This window comes from Alligator sinensis, unplaced genomic scaffold, assembly GCF_000455745.1.
Source record: "Alligator sinensis unplaced genomic scaffold, ASM45574v1 scaffold619_1, whole genome shotgun sequence".
Classification (NCBI taxonomy): Eukaryota; Metazoa; Chordata; order Crocodylia; family Alligatoridae; genus Alligator; species Alligator sinensis.
The window spans coordinates 1289434-1312131 of NW_005842134.1; the positions used below are offsets into that span (position 1 = coordinate 1289434).

At 46.3% G+C, this 22698-nt stretch overlaps 1 protein-coding gene across 6 annotated transcripts in view; it reads left to right on the forward strand.

Annotated features, from left to right (window-relative positions):
- HDAC8 (histone deacetylase 8) overlaps positions 1–22698 on the forward strand; it is an 85294-nt gene that overhangs the window by 44494 nt on the left and 18102 nt on the right. For 4 of the 6 annotated variants that reach the window (XM_025205938.1, XM_025205940.1, XM_025205941.1 and 1 more), the window contains one exon: positions 1087–1181. In XM_025205938.1, coding sequence (XP_025061723.1) covers positions 1087–1181 — 95 coding nt within the window. Of the gene's footprint in view, positions 1–1082; positions 1182–22698 lie in introns of all 6 variants that reach the window. The other 2 variants (XR_003094410.1, XR_003094411.1) reach the window with 1 other exon arrangement.

The following is a 22698-nucleotide window of genomic DNA, read 5'->3' on the forward strand; positions in this document are numbered from 1 at the left end:
CGGGGTGTGTTTCCACCGCACAGCAGCAGCCTGCTGTCATCCCGCATGCAGATCCAGGGCCCATACCTACCGGGAGGGCTGTGGGGCTGTGCCAGACTCCTCCTGGGGGCGCAGTCCCGAGATCTGTGTGCGGGATGACAGCAGGCTGCCACTGCTAGCAACTGATACTAGTTTTGTTTTGAACAGTTTGAGGTGCAGTTTCCCAGAAACCTGTGCACCCATCTCCTTGAAACTTGGTAGGCTTCATGACCTCAGAAAGGGCTACCATCCCTGCAAGTTTAATCTGAATCAGGCAAGAAATGACAAAGTTAGAGGCAGTTTTGCGATTCCCCATTATAACCTATGGCCGAAACACTATCAAACAGCTCCAAAACAGTTTCGGTCGAAGCGAAACAGGACAATGATTCGAAACACCAAAACTAGTCACTGTCCCTCTGAAATACTGAATCTGAAATAGAAATGAAACGCAGGCATTTTGCACAGCCCTGATGTCTAGCTAAGGTTATTAAACTGATCCACAAGTGATAGTGCCCTTTTAATTGGCTTCATGGTTGGATAAGTTCTCTGCTCAAAACGTGGCGCTAATGGAGATTTTTTTAAAATCAACACATGGTCAGTCTTGAATATCATTCACTTTGGACCACATGCTGGGGTTAAAATAAGATTCTAATCTTAAACTGATTGTCTATGTTCTGCTCATGTTAACTGCTTACATGCTGAATATGAATATCTTCCTTGCCATCATGTCACCTTGGGATAACCTGACCTTTGTATTCAAAGGTTCAAGGTTTACTGATATCTCTTGAAGCCAGTTACAGAGAAGTCCTGAGTCTCCCTTTTGAGATCTGCTTTTTTTAGTATGGGTGATCAACTGCTTTGCCTTAGCTCTGTGCTCTGCAACAGGTGCAAAGCAGTTACTATGCATGGCTTGGGAGGACTAAATAAAAAGCTTTATTCATGTGCATTGCAACTGAAAGTCTCTTGCTCTTCCACAATGCATTTCTTTCATTAAAACTCTCTCTCTCCCCTTCCTCCCCCCACCCCCCATCTGTCCCTTCCTAATTTCATGATTTTTGCTGGAGACAGGAGGCTACAATCTTGCCAACACAGCCCGCTGCTGGACATACTTGACTGGGGTCATCCTGGGGAGAACGCTGTCCTCTGAGATCCCAGATCACGAGGTAAGGCTTCGACAAGCTCTCCCTTCTCTGAGCGCGACAGCTGAGTCATTCCACCTAATCAAAACTGCGTCCTTGCCACTCAATACAGTTTTGTTGAGAGACACTCCTGTAACAATAACACACTGTCCCCACAGCATAGTGGACTCTTGTTCCCAAAACCCGAGACAGACTGCATCTTTTTACAAGGGATCGCAGAAGCCAATCAATTGCAGAGTCTCAAATAATTACACAGGGAATGGGAGAGGGGTTTACCTGTTCACACAAAGAGCTCTTTAGGGGACATGCATATTTTCACCAGAAAAAAGTGAGACCTTTCTCAAATCAGATTTAGCTTTTGTTTGCTTCGATTTATGGAAAGTTATAGATGCAACTTTTGGACTGTCCCAGCATTTGACCATGAAGCTGGTTGATCTTGAAATGCAGGACCCCTCAGAGATATTTCTCAAGTCTAAAACAGAGCTGGGTGACCAGCTGAAGGGATTTGTACAGGAACGGGAGATCTGCCATTTACTGAGTCAGACCATAGGTCCATCTAGCCCAAGGGTGGGCAAAACATGGCCTGCAGGCCATATCTGGTCCACCAATTGATTCTATTTGGCCTGCAGCACCAGCAGAGGTTGGAGCCAGAGCAGTCCCTGCCCACACACTGGATAGAATCGATTGACAGGTCTGTGGGGTGGCAGCTCCATCCCCTGCTGGCACAGTTGAGGACACTGGGCAGGAGCAGCCCTGCCTGTCCGCCTGGCACTGTGCAGCAGCCTGGGAGATGGAGTCCAACCCTGCAGTGCCGGGTAGGCAGGAGTGTGGGGCCAGGGCTTCTTTCTTCCAGTGTTGCCTGCAGCACCAGCAGAAGCCAGGGTCCTTCCCACCTGTCCAGCACTGTGACAGTGGGGGTTGGGCATGGAGGCAGGGGATCTGAGGCCTCCCCTACCCTGGGTCTGCCTAGAGCAGGGGTGGGCAATTATCTCGGGCGGAGGGCTGCTTATTGAGTTTTGGAAGCCATCAAAGGCTGCATTAGAGGCAGCCGGGGCAGATAAATATTAATTTTCTAAATTTTTTAGGGGCCCCATGGGCTGGATAGAAGGGCTTGGCCGGCCACATGGAGCCTGCGGGCCACATTTTGCCCACCCCTGGCCTAGAGGGTGTGAAGGGAGGTCAAGAGGAGGGGAAATTTCCTTTCCCCCTCAACCCCTGCAGTCTGGCTTTGGGGGGCTGCAAATGCTTCTGCTTCCACTGCTGCTCTGGCACCAGCCTCAGCCTGGCGTGTGTGTGTGTGTGTGCGTGTGTGTGTGTGTGTGTGTGTGTGAGAATGAGAGTGTTCACTATAACTCATTAAGTGGCCCTCTTGTCTCACACAGTGGTGGAGTGAGGATGGGGTATGTGAACTTAGTATGTCCAGGATCCCTGCTTCTCTCTCCCTGCAGCTTCTAGCATTCAGAGGTTAAGAAGTTCTGATTCACAGGCTGCTCCCCTCTAAAACTACCTGTACTTCTAAAAAAAACAAAAACCCAACAAAACTGTTTCCTGACACAGTATAATTGTAAATGTTCTTCTCTACTGCAAATGTTTCTCAGTTCAGGGATCAGTGGTAGACAGCCCATGAAAACAAAACAGTATGTAAAACCCAGCCCAGCTCTACAGTGATAGCTTAACACTTGCTGCTTCTAGTGTCTTTCATCTGTGGGTTTAGTGGACCAAAATGTATGGAATAGAATAAAGAGCACATTTTTTAAAAAGAAGCATATTTCAGCTTTATGTTTGGAAGCAAGGGCCATAAAAGTCTGCTTGCCAGGCTTGTGAAGCCTCCTATTTAAATGTGAGCCTCTGACTGCATAGCATATCTGAATGAGCATTTGGTATCTGTGGAGAATAAATGGCAAGACAGTGGGTTGCATTATGGGAATTCATTGGCATCAGTTGTTACCTTTTTTCTTTTTCTTGTTAATCTGAATATTTTATTTGGTATGTTCAGTGCTGTCTGCTAAGACATCATTAAGTGTAAGTGAAACACAGAAATGGAACATCCGTAGGCTGTTGCCAGGCATATGGTGTTGCATCATTTGGCTCCAAGCTTTATAGCGTCTTACTCCAAACAAGCTAAGCCAGGGAATGAGTTATGGAAAAAGGAAGAGCTTTGCCTGCTAAACTGATTGCTGTGTGTGTGAGGAATGCAATTGGCCGGATCTGGTCAACAGTAGATTCCTCTTGCAGCATTGCCATGGCTGTGAAACCTTTTCAGGGTTTTTCAATAAAGATGTTTTTAAACAATCTGCATTTGGAGGGGAACCCAGACCCTGTGGTGGTGGTTCTGTTTCTAGTGTTCCATTTATGAATTCTTAGTAAGTGTTTTGCAGCAAGCTTTTAGATTTTAGTGTAAAGCAGTAGCATCGCATCTAGCAGGACCACAACAAAGATGGAATTAAAAACCTCTCTAGTTTAGGGTAATTAGTTAGTTCAGCCAACAAAATAGCCAGTGATGAACAGAGGAGATTGTCACCATCACACATTCAAATCCAAGATTACAAGCAAATCCAAGACTATAAGCATTCTCTTAGTAAGAAAACACTCTATCCTCCCCAGTTGCCTTGCTAACACTTGAGTACTGCTTTCCTCTGTTAACAGCTCCACTCTGTCCAGCCTCACTCCTTGATGGTTCTCTTGCTTTAAGTCTGTATCTTACCTCATGCTATCTTTCATGTCGAGGACTGCCTCTCTCTCTGGGTCCTCTGCTTAAAACCTGCTGTAGTCACCTCACTTTCTAGGCTGACCCAGCTTTCTTTCACTCTGTCCTTTGTGGCTCTCTTTTTCTCATCAGATCCAGGAGCATGACTGGTGCTTTATTTAGGGTTCAGGCAAACTGACTGACACAACAAATATACCATACAACTAGTATAACTATAAAACATCTAGATCAGTGATTCCCGAAGGGTGTCACAATAGTGGTGGAAGTGTGTTGTGGAAAAAGGGGTGGGATTGGGCCCATGGACTGCATCTGGTTTGTGGACTCTTCCTGTGAAGTGTGCTGCCAATTCTAATCAAGAAAAAAAAGTGTATCTCGTGTATCAAAAGTTTGAGAAACTCATCTAGATGAATAGGGCATGATAATGCTGAATGTAGTTACAGTAAAAGTAAAATCTTTCTCTTCAACCTACTAGAATGCAGTAATCTGTTAACAAAAGAGTGGATAAAAAAGTCACTTGACATTTATTTGGACTTCTGAAAAGCCCTTTTTTTTCAGTCTCTCACCATAGCTACTAAGGGAAAAAAAAGTTGTGTTGGTAGGAAAGGTGAAGTACTGTCCTGGGTCAAACTTTGGCTGAGAGGGGATAAAACTAGTGATTTATTTTCATCGTTGCAAAAGGCCTATGGCAGAATGCCAGAAGTGTTCCACACTGGGACACACGTTAAATATCTTACATGATCAGGTGGACAGTAAAGAGGCAACATTTCCAGATGAATTACCTAGGTTAAGCAAAACCAATGCAAACGGAGGGACCTGGGCAAATTAAATGAATGGGCAGCATGACAGCAGTTGAAACCACCTTGCTGGTGCCAGCAGTTAATGTATAACAAGTTATTCCAGTCATTGCCAATGCTTCCATGTTGAACTCTAGTCATACAGGAAAAAAAAAACTTGAGCGTCTTTGTGGTCAGCTCAATATAAGCATTTGTTCCACAGAACTGCAGTAACTATGTAAGCAAGCAAAATGCCAGGACGACATTGGAAATGTATAAAATGCTATTATCCATCAACGAGAGACCCTCCCATGGGGTACAGGTCTCATTTTGGAATGATAAAACAATCAGCAGGGGCTGGAGATATCTGAACAATGTGGTGTGACCTTCTGTATGAAGATATTGAGGGTTTTCTAAAGGTGAAAGGGATACAAGGGGATGTGCTGACTGCAGAGTTGAGGAAAGAGAGATACCTGTGTGTACTTTATCCTTCTGAAAAGTGCCCAGAGTAATGGTAATCATGTAATATAACTTGTGGTTCTACCTGGATTCTTAAGTAGAGCAAATAGAAGGATATGAGGGCATAACCTAACTGTTAATTGACAGGGTTAGGAAGAAGAATTCCCCTGAGACAGGTTTATTCCACAGCTGCACACTACAGGGTTCTAGCAGCTTTCTCTGCAGAGGTTTGTGCTGACCACTGGTGAAGTCAGGTTACTGGAGCATAACACAGTTCCTTGGTGTGTTTTGTGAAGTGCCGTATGGCTGGCTGTGCTGTAAGTAAATCTTTCCCCTCCTATCTTGGGTTTCCCTAAGGAAACAGTTAGTCCGCTGATATCCAAGTGGCTGATAAGAATGCTTCAGAGCAGGGGTGGGCAAAATGGCGGATCTGGTCAGTGGCCGGACTCCATTTCCCAGCAGCCCCTGCCCGTATGGATGGGGTCAGTTTCTATGGAGCCCCCAGCAGCAGCCATGCTGTGATAGCAAGGCCAGGGTTTCCATGGAGACTAGTCCCAGCAGGGCTGCCAGAGTGTGCAGCAGGGCACAGAGCTGCTCCAGAGCCAGGCTGGGATCTTGCGGCAGTGACAGTGTGGCCCAGAGCCAGGGCAGAACACAATCTGCAGCATGCAAGCTCCGGACAGAGGCATGCAGGCAGTGGATTGCGGCTCTGCCCTGGCTCCTCGCAGTGGTGACAGTGTGCTCCAGAGCCACAATCCTCTGCCTGCATGCCCCTGCCCAGAGCACGTGGGCTACAGATCATGAGTCTGCCCTGGCTCTAGAACACACTGTGACCACAAGATCCCACCCTGGCCTTGGAGCAGCTCTGTGCCCTGCTATGCGCCAGCAGGGAGGGTCTGGGGGGCTATAGCCACCCCAGAATTTCCTGTAGCCTCCATAGCCATCCCTCCCAGTGGCAGTGCTGTTGCTGCCTGTCCCGCACAGGTGGCAGCAGCTGAGCCTGCCCCTGCTCCCTCCTGCAGCATTGCCCCCCCCCTCCCCCGTCAGCCTCCCCCACCAGGAAGAGTCTGGTGCTGCTGCTGCCTGCCAGCACTGGGGCCAGTCTCCTTGGAAACCCCAGTCCCATGCTATCACAGGGTGGCTGCTGCTTGGGTCTCCATGGAAACTGGCCGCAAGCAGGGGCTGCTGCGAAATGGAGTTTACTGCTGGCCAGATTTGGCCTGCGGGCCAGACTTTGCCTGCCCCTGCTTCAGTGGAAGGACTTTTTAAAGAAATACCTCAGTCTGTATAATACTGTCCTGAGGTGGGGTGTGAGATTTGTTTCTCACCCAGCTGAGAATCAGGTTAAGCCCTGAAGTGTCAACATTCAGAGCCATTATTTTCACTAGTGACTGCAGATGCTATTTTTCATATAAATATATAAGCCTATTTTGGAACTGATTAAACATCAGTAATATGCTGCAGCCTAGAGTGACACAGGCTAGCAATTATATTTCCTTTAAAAGGTTTTCCTTTATCAGTTTTTATATCTGCTTTTTGCTTCCCCCTCAGAGCTTGCCTGTGGTCTTAGCTCTTGAACTGTAACCAAGATCAACAGTTTCTGAAACTGACTGTCTTGACAAGAAAGTTGAAGGATTTTGTTTGTTTTCTTTAATGGGAACTAATGCAGTTTCTTGCCCCCTTTTCCCCTCTCCTGCTCCTTTGCTAAACAGGATCATTTCATAATGCTGAGCATAATATTTACTTAGCTGAGAGTAAAGGTCTCACTAATGTTTTCTTATTGGATACTGAAGGCCCATTTGCATTGAAGCTGAGCTATCCATGCAAGGGTCAGGTTGGCAATTTGCCATAAGCCGGGGGAGTCTTGCCTAATGAGCATAAGGTAAAGCAGACTTCATTGGCTCATAATTCATACACACATCATGTTTATAAACACGGTGCACCCCAGCATGTTATGTTGAATCACCATCTGATTATCTTCTCTCCAAATCCAGTTAAAGCTATGTTACCTATGCAGAATGCTCAGAATATCCTGCATCACTCGTATATTGTCCTAGACCAGTGGTCACCAACCGGTTAATCTGCCCCAAGCTGCAGCGGGGCTCAGGGCCGGTACACAGCAGCAGCTGTCTTGCCCTACACACAGATTGGGGGTGGGGGGGCATCTGCTCCCTGGGCCTCTGCCAGGGTGTGTGCAGCAGCAGGAACCCCCCGTCCTGTGCACCTGGATGAGCCGTCTGGGCTCTGACCCTTCCTTGGCCTGACCCGGCTGGGGCCCCACTCACCCCTGCCTCTGCCCCACTCCCTCTCTTACTCTGGGGGCCTCAATCTCAGCAGGGTACTCATCCCTGCCCCACTTCCTCCCTTGCCCCACATAGACTGGGCTGGGGGGCAGTAGATCCTGGATTGCCCTTTACTTCAAAAAGTGATCTTCACCTTAAAAAGGTTGGCAACCACTGTCCTAGACAATGAGCAGAGCAACACAAGAATCTTTTCTTAACCTACATGTCATTAGTCTTTAGTTCCTGAGCAAGAAAAGATTCACTAAAAGTGGTAATTGAGTAGACCTGCTTAAAAAAAAAAAAGCAAGGTGTGAAGCATGGAATCAAACATGGTCAGTGTTCTGAGCACCTTTCAAACCCCACAGGCTGGCAGGGCCCCTATCTTAAGGAGTTCCCAGTATAAATTATATATAGCATGAAGGCACAGACTCAACGAAAGTAGTCATAATGATCACTCAGCCAGGATTCAGGGGTGTATGTGCTGCATCACTTCCTTTCAGAAGGATTTACCAAGGCAAACCTTGACAGGAGTTACATTTCATGTGTAATCTCTTGAAAGATCTGCCTACATGGAACAGTAGATTTAATCTGCACCTGCAGTGACTGAGTTATTTGCATTAGATGCCAATTGCATGTATCCAGGCAGCAGCAAGCCTGCAGAACATTCAGTTTTGGGGCACAAAGCAACTTTTACAGGGTGGGTTGAGCCCTGCATACTGGAGGAGGTGGAGGAAAGGGGAGGGGAGGGGAGTGGAGTGGGAAGGTGGCATCTAAATGAAAGTGACCGACATGCAGTGACCACCACAGGGGGAGGCAGTAATACAGTGCAGTGCTGCTGCAGGAGGAGCTCCTGTAAGGGACAAAGTCCCCATAGGCCAGTTTGTATAGGTCTTCATTCTTTAATTCAGTCTTTTGTGCTCTTTTCATGACAGGATCAAAGAGCGACTGCCGTGGCCCTGCTAAGATACCACAAACAGAACATAGTCATGTTTCTGAGGTTCCCCCTCCCCTTCTCTCAGAGACCCAAGGAGGTTTAGAATTGGACGGAGCAGCCGCCCAATGCTGTCTAGGGAACAAAAAGCACTTTGTACCTGCTTAATAAACCCCACTCCACCAGCTGCCACTGATGCTCCCAGAAGTGAGCAAACAGGAGGCCCTGCCTTTCCTAGAGGATGCAAAGGGTTTGGGGTGGGGAAGGGAGAGATTTGCATTTAGGACAAAAAAAAAAAAAAAAGCGATCACAAAGCCCTGATTGTAAGGGCAGCCCCTTTGTAGTTTCTTGTGGGGTGTTTGTGGCAGGCTGCTTCTAGTATCTGCTTGTTGCTCATAACGTGACAAATACAACTATAGTCAATAACATTTAAACTAAGACTTAAAATCTATATATTAAGAGAGAACAAGGAAATAAAACTACATTACTATCCTTCTATTTTTCTTTCCATAATAACAAGACATGTTGTTCATTCATTTCTTGCTTCCATCATTTTACCGGCAGATATAACCAAAGTACAATACAAATAACAATTTGAATGAATAATACAGGAGACCCTCACCATTTGCAGCGGATACTTTCTCGTATCCCCCGTGAATAGCGAAATCTCCAAATAAGGCGCTGTGTTCATGAACGCAGACAGTGTTCATGAACACAGGGCCCCTGGCAGCGGGCGACACGGCTGTGCTGGTGGCGGTGGCAGGAGTGTGGCAGCGGGAGCCCGGTGGCTTCAAGCATGGGGCTCCTGTGGAGCTCCTTTTAAGTGTATTACAGTGCGGGTTCGGCATTCGCAAATATTTGAAACCATGAATGCCGAACCCTCGAATAGCGAGGGTTTCCTGTACAATGATTAGGGGGTGAGTAATAATGTGAATAACGCCTTGGTTGAAGTTCCAGTGGGTCAGTTTATCCCACCAGTTTCTGCAGTACTTTAATCCTAGAACTCAGTTCCTTTAGCTGGTTGTTTTTTCAATCCATGAGCAATACCCACAACTTTTCCTCCTCCATCTAGGAGAGACCAGTCTTTCTATATTTTTTTACCAATTTCTTCCAGGTCCTTCTGTAGCCAAATGTGCAAGTTAAGGTGACCCGCACTAAAATGCTTCACTCTGGCTTCTGGGTCGATTTGTTATATAAAATTTAACGTATGTGGTACTTGGAATCCAGGGTATCCTTTCGCCTTAGCTTGCGTGGAAATGCTACTGCACCAGGTTCCCTCTCTTAATTCTTCTGCCCCTATTGTTTGATTCTGCATGACATAGGTGATATTTGTTACTGGGGATACATGCAGGCATACATGCCCTTCACCGAATTACCATAGGCCCTTGCTATATCCTTTTATGGACATGCGCACCTCACATGTGCTGTTTGCGTTTTCCTCAGCAGCTCTGTCCATTTTTTCACCATTTCACCATCCTGGCAAACCCACCCACTTAGCTGGCATTGTCAGCAATCCTGTGCACTTATTGCTATCCAGTGGTCATCTTCCCACATGATCCACTCAGGGGCTTCAGTGGACACAATGGCTGCACTATTAATCATACTTCCAATGTTTATGACAAGGTATGCCTTTCCCTCAATTCCAGTCACTGGACCTAGTGTGTATATATAGTGCACTGGTTAAAGGTGCACTCTGCTAAACTGACTTATCACCAATCTACCCAAGGCATATCTGTGTTACCAACCACTCTGTTCCAACTAGGAGGCTACATTTTATGGGATGTACCTCATATCAGGCATTATATTTCCTCTGCTGTCTAGTTCAGCTGCTTGGCAACCCATAGCTCATGTCATGTTATACACGGCAGTAGTCTGCATTAATACCAGCCAACACTTCTGTCCAAAAACGAGGTTGTCAAAATTTTAGATTGCATTGATCTCCAGCTTCATTAACCCTGTATTTACTGCCAAATGATCTTGTCACACTTGAGATGCATAGCCACTTGCTGATTGTAGCTTGCTTTCTAAGTTTTGGATGTTTTCTGCAGTTTTCTTTTAAGAGGCTGAAGAAAAGATAGGACAATTACAAAACAGAGGTGCTTTTCTAGTGAAGCTGTGGTCCCCCCACAGAGTTTGTCCCGTAACTGCACTAACCAGCAACGGTGCCTTTTCACCTCTGCTTGATTCAGGAGACTTACCATCTCTGACACCCTTTCATGTGACTCTGGAACCCTAATTAGTTCCCTGGTACATGCATTATGATAGTCTTTAATTATGTAGTTACATACAATTTCCCCAAGGACCCTCGCTTCACTCAAGGTATATAAGCTGAGTGGTGCTCACTTAACAAGCATACCCATTCTTTATTCAGAGTGGGGAATTTCAGAGCTCTAATTACTAAGGTTGGTGCCTAGGGCCAGTGTTTTCCAAACCTGGTGGGCACTTTGGCACCCCCCCCCCCCCTTGCTGTCACTGCAGATGGCTGTTGCCAGCATCAATGGACAGCAGGACATTCAACAATAAGAGAAGCAGCTGTAGTAGGGAGAGACACAAGAGGGTCCCTACATTACACTACTGCTGCCATCCCTGCTGTGCAGACTCCCCAGTGGCCTCCATTTTAGCACCCTCTGTAAGTCAACACCTGGGACTGGTGTCCTGCTTCCCTACCCCTAGTCATGCTACTGATTAATTTCCTCACTGGCTTTTCTGTGGCAGTCATTGTATTAGTACCCAAGTGTTTTATACACATTGTTATTCCACAAGGATAGTATAAAGATGAAGGTGTATTGTGCCCATGTTGTAGATAGAAACCTAAATCTCTGAGGTCATGGCCTAGTGCCCACTAATTTTGGGTGTCCAATTTGAAGTGTGTAGGAGCTAATTAAAAAACAACTAATCAACCAAAAAAAGTGCTTTGCTTTGTAAGGCACATTATTGTTCAGGGTGCCTACTGTGCATTTAAGTGCAGAGCACAGAGTTGCAGCTATGGTGAATCAGACCCCAGGGGTCAAAGCTGGAACATACAGTTAGTGACCACCTCTGAAGTGTCAGTTTAAGAGTCTTGCCCAGCGTCGCACTGGAACCATGCTGCGGGGACAGTTGGAACCCAGGTCTCCAGTATCAGGGCGGGGGAGGATATATATTAGTAGCCATGGCAACACTTGAACTGAATTGGTGTAACTTAAATTAATTTAAAATGTAAACTTAAAGCAATACCGTGGTACACGCTCACTGTCCACTGGTGCTGGAGAGCCTGTGGTATCCTCAGACAGTGGTTCTCCATGCAGATAGTATTTGAAGTGAACACTGTGTGAACTTCACTATGTGGAGTTAATCAGGCAAACAATTGGATTGTAGTGGAATCAGACCCACCCTTGAGAAAGCCTAGACCTGTCTAACATTTAAGTCAATTTGTATGTGGATGCAGTTTCCAGAAGATAAAGTTGACTTGGTAACAATTGAGTGAAAACTTTGGTTGTTAAAATTAGAGACGGAAAAATAATATTGGTGCAAGTCGTATCTGACCTTCACCTCCAAAGCCTCTGCAGGACTGTTCCCGTTAGATTACACTCCAGGGGCTTTATCAAGTTATTGATGATGGAAACCATGAAGCTTCCACCACTTCCCTTAGGAAAATTTTCCACCTTCAAAACAGTTTCCGTAGCAGGAAACATCCTGATATTCTGCTGAATTCCCTTTGTTTGATTTTGTCCCATTACTCCAGTCCCCCTTGGGCCAAACTAACCAAACCCTCCCCTTTCCTTTGTGTCTACACCCTCACACACTTAGATGTCACAATCTCTTTTCTTTTCAGCCTCATTAGTATTTGTATTCAGTTGCTTTAATCTTTCCCCCCTTAGTGTAAATCCCTCTGGCTCCTTTATTATTTTTCTTGGAAAATCTCCATTGTGATTTTTATAATTATACTTCTTCACATTTTCAAATAATGTGGGCAAACAGCTTGCTCCTGGTCAGCCTAGGAAGACAATTCCTTCCATTAAGTTTAATTTGCAGGGTACTGGATCATGAATAGGACTGAATTTCTCTGAGAATTCAGTTCATTTGAAATTATATTGCAGCACAAAAAACCTACTAGTGATATCAGAACAATGGGAATGGCATCATAACTTGAGCTTCAAATTGGGGCTTGGCAGTTTCTGGTCACGTGGTCCATGCTTGGTTGAGTACACCTGTCAAAAAAGATTCTGTAATAGCACTACAGAAGCAAGAAGTAACTTCTTTGACACTGCTACTAACCTGTACAGCACAGGGGGTAATTTAGGATGTGGTTTCCCAGGAAACCCCTACACCTCCAGAGCTTCGCCACCAAGTCTGGAGGGATGGGCAGCTATTTCCAAGAAATGAAAGCTCCATTACATGTGACTATAAAATGCGAAAATGTAGCTATAAAAATGCCGCCTTAACACCTAATTAAAGACTGTTCACTTTAAATGCTGAGATTATTCTGGACAGGGAGGCAGGAATGAAGAGAGAAAATTGTCAGCTCCCTCTGGGCTACCATCCTTTTTTAAACCTGCTGTGTGTTCTGTTCTGAGACATCAAAAGAAGCAACTTGACCCCAGCAGCCAATACACAGGTCTTTACTACAGTGTTAATTTAGGCTCTTACATGGGAGTTGCCACTAGGTCTTTATCTATATCCACCTGCCTCTGCCACTAGAAATTGTTGGGAAACAGCTGCTGTCACTGTCCAGCTGCCAGAGTGCATATGCACCCATTGCCTCACCATGTTTCTCTCCATCTATCCAGAAGGACAGATAAGCTTCTTGCAGTTGACTGGGAAAGAACTGTAGTGTCCCAAAGAACTGTGGGAGGCATCCCCACTAGTCCTCCCACCTCACACAAGTGAATGCAGAACTATATGGGCTTAGTCAGGTCTAGCTTTGTATTGTGAATGCTCACACTCAGACTAGGCCAGACTTGAGTGCTGATGGCACAAAGGAATGCAGCAGTGAAGAGCCCTAAGTAAACTATGTGCCACTTGGGTCCATAATGTTTATGACACTTGTGAAAGCCTCTCCTTTACTAATGAAAAAGAGTGCTACAGTCCGAAGATTCCTTTCCGACAGATATGGGGATTTTCTGTATGAGCATTTATACCACTGATTTGTAGCAGGGTGGCATCCCCAAGGTGGCCATAAGCCCCCGGAGGCCAAATAAATAAAGTTCCCTTTTTTGCCCTGTGTGCTCTGGGAACGGTCTCCTCTCAGTTTGCTTGTCACGCCTTGATGCGTTATGGTTATAAGAGGGAAGCTGCCCCAAGACTTCCCAAACCTGGTTTTGTTGTACCACCTGGTGGCTGTGGTCCTTTGTTTTTTGGGACAATTGCATGGCTCTTTACCTACCCTACACCATGCCTTATGCCTTGCAGATGGCATTGTGGATGTTCTTTCTATCACGTGTCTACACACATGCAGCTCTCCTCCTGACCCTCAGTTTTTCACACAACCCTCTTCTGGTGCTTCAGACCATTTGGTCTTTTGGACAGCCCCACTCAAGGTCCCTCAGTCCATCACTTAGTCATTCTCTGGGCTACCAGACCCCTCAGCCCCTAGCTTGACTCCCCTCCAGGCTGCCAAATCCCTTGGCCCCTCACTTGGCCCCTTCCTGGGTCCTCAGACCTCTCAACCTTTCAGTCAGCCTTTCTCACCCTTCTCTCACTCCCTAGTCTCACCCTTGACCTCTCTCTGGGTTGCAAGATCCATTCATGTCTCACATGACCCTTCTCTGGGCCTCACTATTCCTTGGCCCCTCACTGGGCTGCTGGACCTTTTTGGTCCCTACTGCACTGTTCCCCCCAGCCCCTCGCTAGGCCCCTGGACCCTTCTGGTCCCACTCACTCTCAGCCCCTTCCTGGGCCTCTGAATCATCTGGTCGTCTTTGCTTTTAGGTGTGCTCCCCTAGCCCTTTTCTACCAAGGGGTAACCTGCAAGGCAGTGGGAGCTGGGATTTTAGGGAACCCCCAGTCACCCTTCCCTGGGGTTTGGCCTCGGTGGCATTTTCTAGGGGCTGCTCCGCCATAAGCTGTCCCACCACTGTGACCCCAGACCTCAGTAGGATGCAGTTTTCAGTCAGACCCAGACCCAGCTTAGACCCTGGTCTCACAGGCTCTCATGCAGCCCCCTTCTGGACTCAGCTCACACTTTCCTCCAGGCTATCTCTGGTCCTGGCTCTCCTACCTCTGGGCTGCCTTGTCTCAGCGCTGTCTTAGACCCTCTATGTCCAGTGGCCCTGTCCCAGCCATCCTCATTCTGAGCCTCAGTTTCCCCGACCCCTTCCTCTCTGACTGTGGCCACACCTGGACTTTCGGCCTCTCCTAGGCTCTGACCCTGCCTCAGGCCAGTTGAGGGCTCCAGCAGTGGCTCCAGCTGTCTCCCGCAGTGGCTGCCTCCGGCCCCGGCCCCGGCCTCGGCCTCGCTAGCAGCCCATCAAGATTCTACTGGGGTCAGTTCTGCAGCCTGCCTGCCCACACTCACTCACAGGGCATAGATTCATAGATGTTAGGGTCCTCTCTCTCAGACTGCTCAGCCGGGCTCTTAAGCTCTCAGTCCCTATCCCTAGGCTGACCTGGGCCCCACAATAGATCTTATGCACCAAGCCCCTCTCTCTGGGCTCTACCTAGACCCTATAACAGGGCTTCTGTGCTAAGCCCCTTCATCTAGGCTCCCCCAGGCCTTACAATAGGTCTTATGCTCTGAGCCCTCTCTCTGGGCTCACCCAGGCCCCAGCCTGGGTCCCTAGGAACCTCCTCCAGACTGCTTCAGCTGTTCTCTGTGTGCTGGGGCTCCTGAGCTGCAGTCCTCCTGCTGAGCTGATGTTCTCTCAGCAGGGTCCAGAAGCCCAGCCCTCCTCCAGAGTCAGGCGACTCCCTCTATCAGGCCAAGCCTCACTTGCTGGCTTCTTGGGTCAGCTGACTCCCCAGTTAGCCTTGGCCTGCACTTGTGGGTGGCTTTGCAGGCTGCCTGACCTAAAGTGGCAGGCACCCCAAGTGGCCTGACACAGATGTTATACCGAGATAAATATTCTGGTGAATCTTCCTGTGTAGATAAGCTTCTCATTGTAATTGAGCAATATGCTGTAGGTGTGTCTACATAGATTTGCACCACATAAACTCATGGTAGACAGCTTGGATTCATTGACTTATTTGTGGAGACCAGCGGTCAAATATAGATGTGTCATGAGTGGTGTGTAACTCTTTGGGAGGTCTCTGGGCCAGTGTAGTAGTGATGTGAATTACACTGTAGATTTCTGGTGATTTAGTAAGGCAAGTGGGTGGAAATCGGTGCATCAGCAAGAGCAAGTAACAGACGTGTAGGACGAGGTGGACCCCTCTATCCATTCCACATCATCCTCTCTACTCTTGGGGCTACATGCAGCTCTGGTTTCGCTGCTTTTTCTTGGTTTTATCTGTTTTAAGTCATAGCTATTCAGAGATCTCTAGTATCAGCCATATGGAAAGACAGCTGTTTCCATTTCCCTTTCATCTCCAGGCATAGGATTCCACACTGCAGAGCTCGTCTTCACAAAGAAGTTGTCCCTGTGCTCCTCTTGGGCTTGGTGACTGAATTCTCTGCATCCTGGCCCTTTTGAGCTGCTATCTAAGGCCAAGTTTCCCAAATGGTGTAGCTGGATCTGGAATCCCTTGGAATCTGGACCTGGGTGGTCTGCATTGTCACTGGCTGACTGGTATGTAGGCTGTCTCTAAAGAACTGTGGCCATACTGCCATCTGCCTTCTCAGGAAAGCGGAGAGGCTTTCTTGCCCCTAAGAAGCCGGAGCCATTGCATATTCCAGGCCCACATGTGGACCACAACTTTCTTCACCACAGCTTTGTAGCAGAGACTATGAAAATAGCATGTCATTGTTTAGCGCTTTGCCCTGAAGGTAAGTTCTTTCCCTCTCCTTCAGTTTTGTAGCCTGAAAAAACAGCCTCCAGTCTTTCCTGTTATGTACAACCTGAATCCAAAGCTCAGTTCTCCAGTGTCTGCAGATTGGGGCCGTGTCCATTTTATGGGCAGGGGCCAGTTTTCCTCTCTTGGAATAAATGTACCTCCCCTTTAAAATATCTTGTGGGGTGTATGTCTGTCTAAGAACATGTGTTTTTAGTGCTTTTAGTCATTTAAAGGTAGTAATAATAATATTAACCACCATTTGAACAACCCAGATTCCTTCATTTTCATGTTTTCAGAGTCCTCCTTATAGCAAAGAGAATTAGGTCTTTTTTTTTTTCTCCTGTAACTCTTCTTAAGTAAAATGTCCTAAAACCCCCACTGAGCAAAACAGTCACATGCTGCCCCCATCACAAGCCAACACAAACGTGCTGTTGGGCAGGAGCTATGCCTGGCTTGTTTGCCTCTTCAGAAGGTGAAGTTTGCAATAGGAAATGGCTTTCTGTTATTTTCCAGTGATTGTTTTGCAACCCCTCAGCTAACGCAGGAACTGATGCATCCACCTGTTATTCGTAGAGAAAGAACAGTCAACCGGAACCATTGCTGGTGGGGTAGTTTACCTGTCAGCTGGAAGTTAATAGTGGAGCCTGATTGTCAAGTGGAGCTGTGAAGAGCCTGGGTTTTGTGTTTGTTAAAACCAGACAATGTCTTATACAAGACTTAAGCTGGACTTAAGCTCAGCCAGCTGGGAATGTACTGTCATTTGTTTATTCATAGAAGTGGAGAGATGGCTGGGGTGAGAATTAGGGACAATCACAGATGTCTGTCATCAAGTGGGCACATTCCCACCAAATACTTGAGAATACTCAGTTGAAATATTTTTTCCTTCTTTCATCTTGGTGTGTCTGCCTTTTGCTTTTCCTGGTTCCAGCTAGATATGACAGGGTAGGAAATCTACAATCTATCCTCACTGCATTCCCAGTCTAGTGAGCCATACAAAGTGCTGGGAGTCGCAGGGGACTTCTAGGCCAGTATGGAGAATTCATCAGAGAATCTGTTTGAGTGCTTGCTTGAACCAAACTTTAGTCTTCTATGATCTAAGTTGATTTTGATCTGTTCCTTTTTACACTTTTAGCTAGTAAATCAGTTCTTTCATTACTGACTGTGGATTCAATGGATTGTTGTTTGGAGTACAGCAATGCCAGGCAGACTGAACCCAACAGCTATTTTCTATAGATGGAGTATCTGAGAACTGTCCTCATATTCCTTACTACAGGAGTTACTCTGTCTGGACTGGAGTGTCCTGGTGGCTCATCATCTCAAGCAGAAGCAATTTGGGCTGCACTTCAGCATTGAAGCAAAGAATGGTTACATGCTATGTGTTTAAACTTTTCTGGACAAGCTCTAGGTTTAGAACATATGAATGAAAAAAATCCATTATGACTCTCTCAAGTGCCTCAACCCCAGGTCTGCCCAATGCTCATGTGTGTGATATAGCCTGAACTTGAAATGGATGTCCAGAGTTCTAGTATAGGAAATGCATTCCTGGAGCTTAGACCATGCTGAGTTGGAGTTCCTAAAATGCTCTGGTTTGTGTCAGGCCAGGGAGAACCATAGGGTGCCTGTACACATGCAGGGAGGCTGCTCCAACACACTGTAATATGTTGGAGCAGACTCGACTGGAGCATGCTAATTGGCATGCTTCAGCCAGCCTCTGTCTCATGTATCAGTGTCCCTGCGCTTCAGAATGGTGGTGGGGGTGTTGTAACGAAAGCTTGTTCAACAAGCTTTTGTTAAAGTGTCCCTGCCACCATTTTAAGGTGTGGAGCTGTGCTTCCTCCCCCTCCTGCCCCCGAGCACATGTAAAAACACCCATACAGATTTATTTTAACTGACACCTTTTATGGAAAAGTGCACTGCAGACATACTGCAAGCTGGAAAACCCTTTGTATAGTACAGTCAAAGGAGCTACAGATTCAAAGGGGGTACAGGTTCAGTATCCATTCATGGTATTTACAGAGCCACAACCAGTACAAAGACGCCTGAAAGTCAAACTACAGCTGATGCCAGTCTCTGAGATTGTGCAGAGCAGGGTGTTGCCCCATGGTGGCAGCTGAGTAAGGTTCAGGCTCTCATTCTCTTCTGCTTGAGTAGAGAAGAGGTTTCCCTTCAAACACTTCCCTAATCACTGGAAAAGTGTGTGGGCAGCCAGTTTAGCAGGGCTTCTCTGCATAATGACTTGTGCGTGGATAGCTTTATATGCTGAAGTCCCACTGAGCTGGCAACCCTGAGGGAAGCAACCGAGTCACCCCTACGCCCCTCTGCTTCCTGTTGGGGAACCAAACCTGTCTTTATTCAAAATTCTTCCTAAACTGCATATAAAAAGTAGGGGATTATTTTAGCAAATTCTCCTGGGAATGGAGACTCTACTTTAGTGGTTTTGCTAGCTCTTTTCAAGGTTCTGTTACATTGGTTTGTGCAGGGTAAAATTTGTCCTGGGAGTCACAGTAAGATAAACTGTTCTTCCAAGGCCTTTGAGGTTTCTGAAGTCCCAAGTGAAGATTGCAGGGATGGGAGATCATCTACCTGTGTGTGTGTGGGGTGGGGGTTATTCCTTCAAACCATGGCTCCCCCTTGCTTTTCCATGAAGCTCTAACTTGTTCATCTAAATTTCTCTTGCATATCATTTCACAGTAGACGGAGGGCTGGAATAAGAGTCTGGTTCTTGTCCCTGCTTTACCACTGACCTGTCACTTTCTTGCTCAGTGCTTCAGTTTCTGCTTTCACATTTTGGCCATCTTATCGATTATAGAGTTGGTTTTCAGATGAGGGCTGTGTCTGATTGAGTAGCAGCTAGCACAAGCAAGGCCTCATTTGAGGTCTCCTACATATAATACCATTCAAGATGGTTTCTCTTCTGCTCCTTGAATCCAACAAAGTTTTCTCCTTTGTGCCCTGAAGACTTAATTCCCTTGCAAAAGACTCAGGCTCAGAAATACATTTAAATGAGGTGAGAATTTAACTTAAAACTGCTGCTTTGAGCAGCTAGGTAACAATATACTTTTGAGTCTCATGATATAATACTATAGGCAGAAGGATAAGAGAAGTGTCATCTTGTTACATGAATCCTGTAGCATGTTCAAAAGAGAAGTTCCCAGAATAGGTAAATTGACCTTTTCCATGCCTATAAATCCCTTCTGTTTTGTGCACTTGGTAATCTTTTCACGGGATAATCCATGCCACCTGCATTGTGATGTAGGGACAGGTTCATATATTTATTGAGAACTGGTGGAAACAGATTTAGAAAAGAAAAAAAAAGAAACTTACTTCAGGATGGTGGGAAACTGCCTTGGAGTCTAATGGAAATGTCAGATGAAATATTTACACAGCTATGAGAGAAACTAAAGGGAAACAGCATGTCCTTTCTCTGTGGCTGTGTGTGTGTGTGTGTGCGCGCGTGTGTTCACAAAGCTGCTGTCCATTTGTCGGTTTCCCAGATTTATTCTGCTGCTTCTGGCAAGGAACTGCTAATGATTTAATAGCTTGTCAACACCTCCAGAGAGAAACAAGGGCTGGCACTTCCTGATTTCTTATTTTCTTTGCTTTAAATAGAAATTCCTATTCTGATTAACTGAGATCTGGAAATCAAGCTGTCAGGTTGGGCAGGCATTTGAGTTCAGCATGGAATTCGTGAATTGAGCAGGTTGAATGTAATCCAGGGGCGGTCTACTTTCCTGTTATACAAATACAGGCTTTGCTGCCTTTTCTAAGGAAGCAGTTAGGAGTTCATGGCCCAGGACTGAACATTGCAGAAGCGTGTTGCGTTTAAGCAGTTGAAAGTGGAACAAACCAGTTGGTTTATCCTCTTAAGTTTAAAGTATCAGATTCATTCAGTGGAAAGGGCCAAATTCAATTTTAATTGTAATCAGTACTGTTGCAAGTCTTGCAACAACTGAGTTGTTTTTTTCATGTTGAAGCCTCAGCTCCTGGGATCGAGGGATTATGAGAGAAATTCAGCCTTGATGTACAAAGGAAGTTTGGGTGGGGAGAAGAGCTTAAGTCTATGGGCTCAAAAAGAGGTGGCAAAGAAAAATCACCCCCAAATGAAATGCTCTTTAAACAAATAGCATGATTTTGGGGGTCACAACTTGTGATTTTTTGAATGATTGCAATTGGTGGTACAGTGGGCCAGGGCATAAACGTCTGCTCCCTTCCATGGGAGGGGAATCGCTCTGCAGGCCCTCCCTTTTATAGACTCCTAGACATTAGGGCTGGAAGGGACCTCGGAGGATCTTTGATCCAGCCCCCTGCCCCAGGGGCAGGAAGTCAGCAGGGGTCATAGGATCCCAGTAAGATAAACATCCAAATGTCTCTTGAAGGTGTTCAAAGTAGGTGCTTGAACCACCTCTGGCAGCAGTCTATTCCAGACTCGGACAGTGAAGAAGTTCTTCCTTATGTCCAGCCTGAAACGGTCACGGAAGAGTTTGTGGCCGTTTGATCTTGTCATCCCTTGGGGCGCTCTGGTGAACAGACGTCCCCCCAGATCCTGGTGAGCACCCCCTGATAAGCTTATAGGCAACCACCAGATCACCCCTGAGCCTGCGCTTTTCCAGGCTGAAGAGTCCCATAGCTCTCAGCCTCTCTTCATAAGGTCTGTTTTCCTGACCTCTGATCATGCGTATGGCTCTCTTCTGCACTCTCTCAAGCTTCTCCACATCCGTTTTGAATTGTGGAGCCCAAAATGGGATGCAGTACTCCAGCTGCAGCCTCACCAAGGCCGAGTACAACGGGAGAATGAGACGTCTTGGGATTTGCTTGAGAAGCATCTATGGATGCAAGCCAGCGTTTTGCTCGCTTTACTAACCGCAGCATCACATTGAAGGCTCGTGTTCATCTTGTGGTCAATCATGACCCCCAGGTCCCTTTTATCCGTAGTGCTGTCCAGCGTAACACTACCGAGGCCTATAAGGATGCTGCAGGTTTTTCTTCCCAAGATGCAGAACCTTGCATTTTTCGGTGTTAAACACCATCAGGTTCTCGTCCGCCCGTTTCCTGCGCCTCTCAAGGTCAGCCTGGATCACCCTCCTTCCTCAGGTGTGGATGTTTTACCCCAAAGTTTGGTGTTGTCGGCAAACTTGGCCAGTCCGCTTCTGACACCAATGTCTACATCATTAATGAAGATGTTGAATAGTGCTGGCCCAAGGACAGAGCCTTGAGGGACCCCACTGGTCACAGCACACCACAACGATTGACTTCCATCAACCACCACCCTTTGGGTTCGACCATGGAGCCAATTCCCCAGCCAGTGGACCTTGGTGAAGCCAAGGCCACAGTTGGCCAGTTTTGCTAAGAGGTGATCATGAGATACCAGACTAAAGGCTTTTTTAAAGTCAAGATATACAGTATCAATCTCTTCTGCCTTGTCCAGGTGATGGGTCACCTGGTCGTAAAAGGAAATAAGATTTGTCAAGCAAGACCTACCCACGACAAACCTGTGCTGGCTATCCCTCAGGATTTTGCCATCGGCCAGTCTGTGCAGAATGGGCCCTTTGATAATCTTTTCTAGGATCTTCCTTGAGATAGAGGTCAGGCTGATGGGCCTATAGTTTGCCGGATCCACTTTCCTCCCTTTCTTGAAGATAGACACTTATGTCAGCTAGAGGTTTGCCCTGATATCAGAGATTGGATTTGGGCTTTTATATAGTGATTAAAATGGAGCTGTTTTGTTTTCATTCCTTACCTTCCTGTCACATCTTGAGAACATCCATTGAGAAAATCCCCTTCCTAGGAGCACTGCCAGTTCTGCATCCATTATTCCTCCTCTTTTTTTCTCTCATTTTTTCTTCTTTTGTTTCTCTCCCTCTTTTGTGATCTTTGAGTGTCCTGTTTTTTCTCCTGCATTTCCTTCCCTGCAGCAACTCCAAGCTCCTGTCTTCCCTGATGTCGCTCCCTTCCCTTCCTCATTTTATCCATTAAAATGATCGGCAAGGAAACAGTAAAACTGAACATGACATGGCTATATGGTTGAATCTTAAGTGTGACTTAGTGGAGGAGGTTTGGGTCAACAGCGCTCTCATTTGCATTTAGGCATAAAACACTTTTCCCCAGCTAAAATAAAATTGTGTGCTGGGCAATTTCTGCTCCCAGTTTTTTCTTTTTGCAGGTTTTGTGCACACAGGTTTTAAAAATTGGGGTTGGTATCATCAAAGGTAATCTGCTGGTATAATCTGGGAGTTCTAGTTTTTATTTGCAGGCTCAGCTTTTAGTGGAACACTAGTTTGTCCACAGTTTTTTTTTTCTTGCCATGGATAAATGAATAGGAAACTGAAACTCCAGGCATCTGTTTTTGTCATCATTGGAACACAAAAGTTGCCTGCTCTTAATACTGCCCTTGTTTTTGCAAATGGAAAAAACAAGTGATTGGTTTTGAAGCATCAGAATCCACCACTTGGTTATCATCCAGCTTCTGAGGGACTGAATA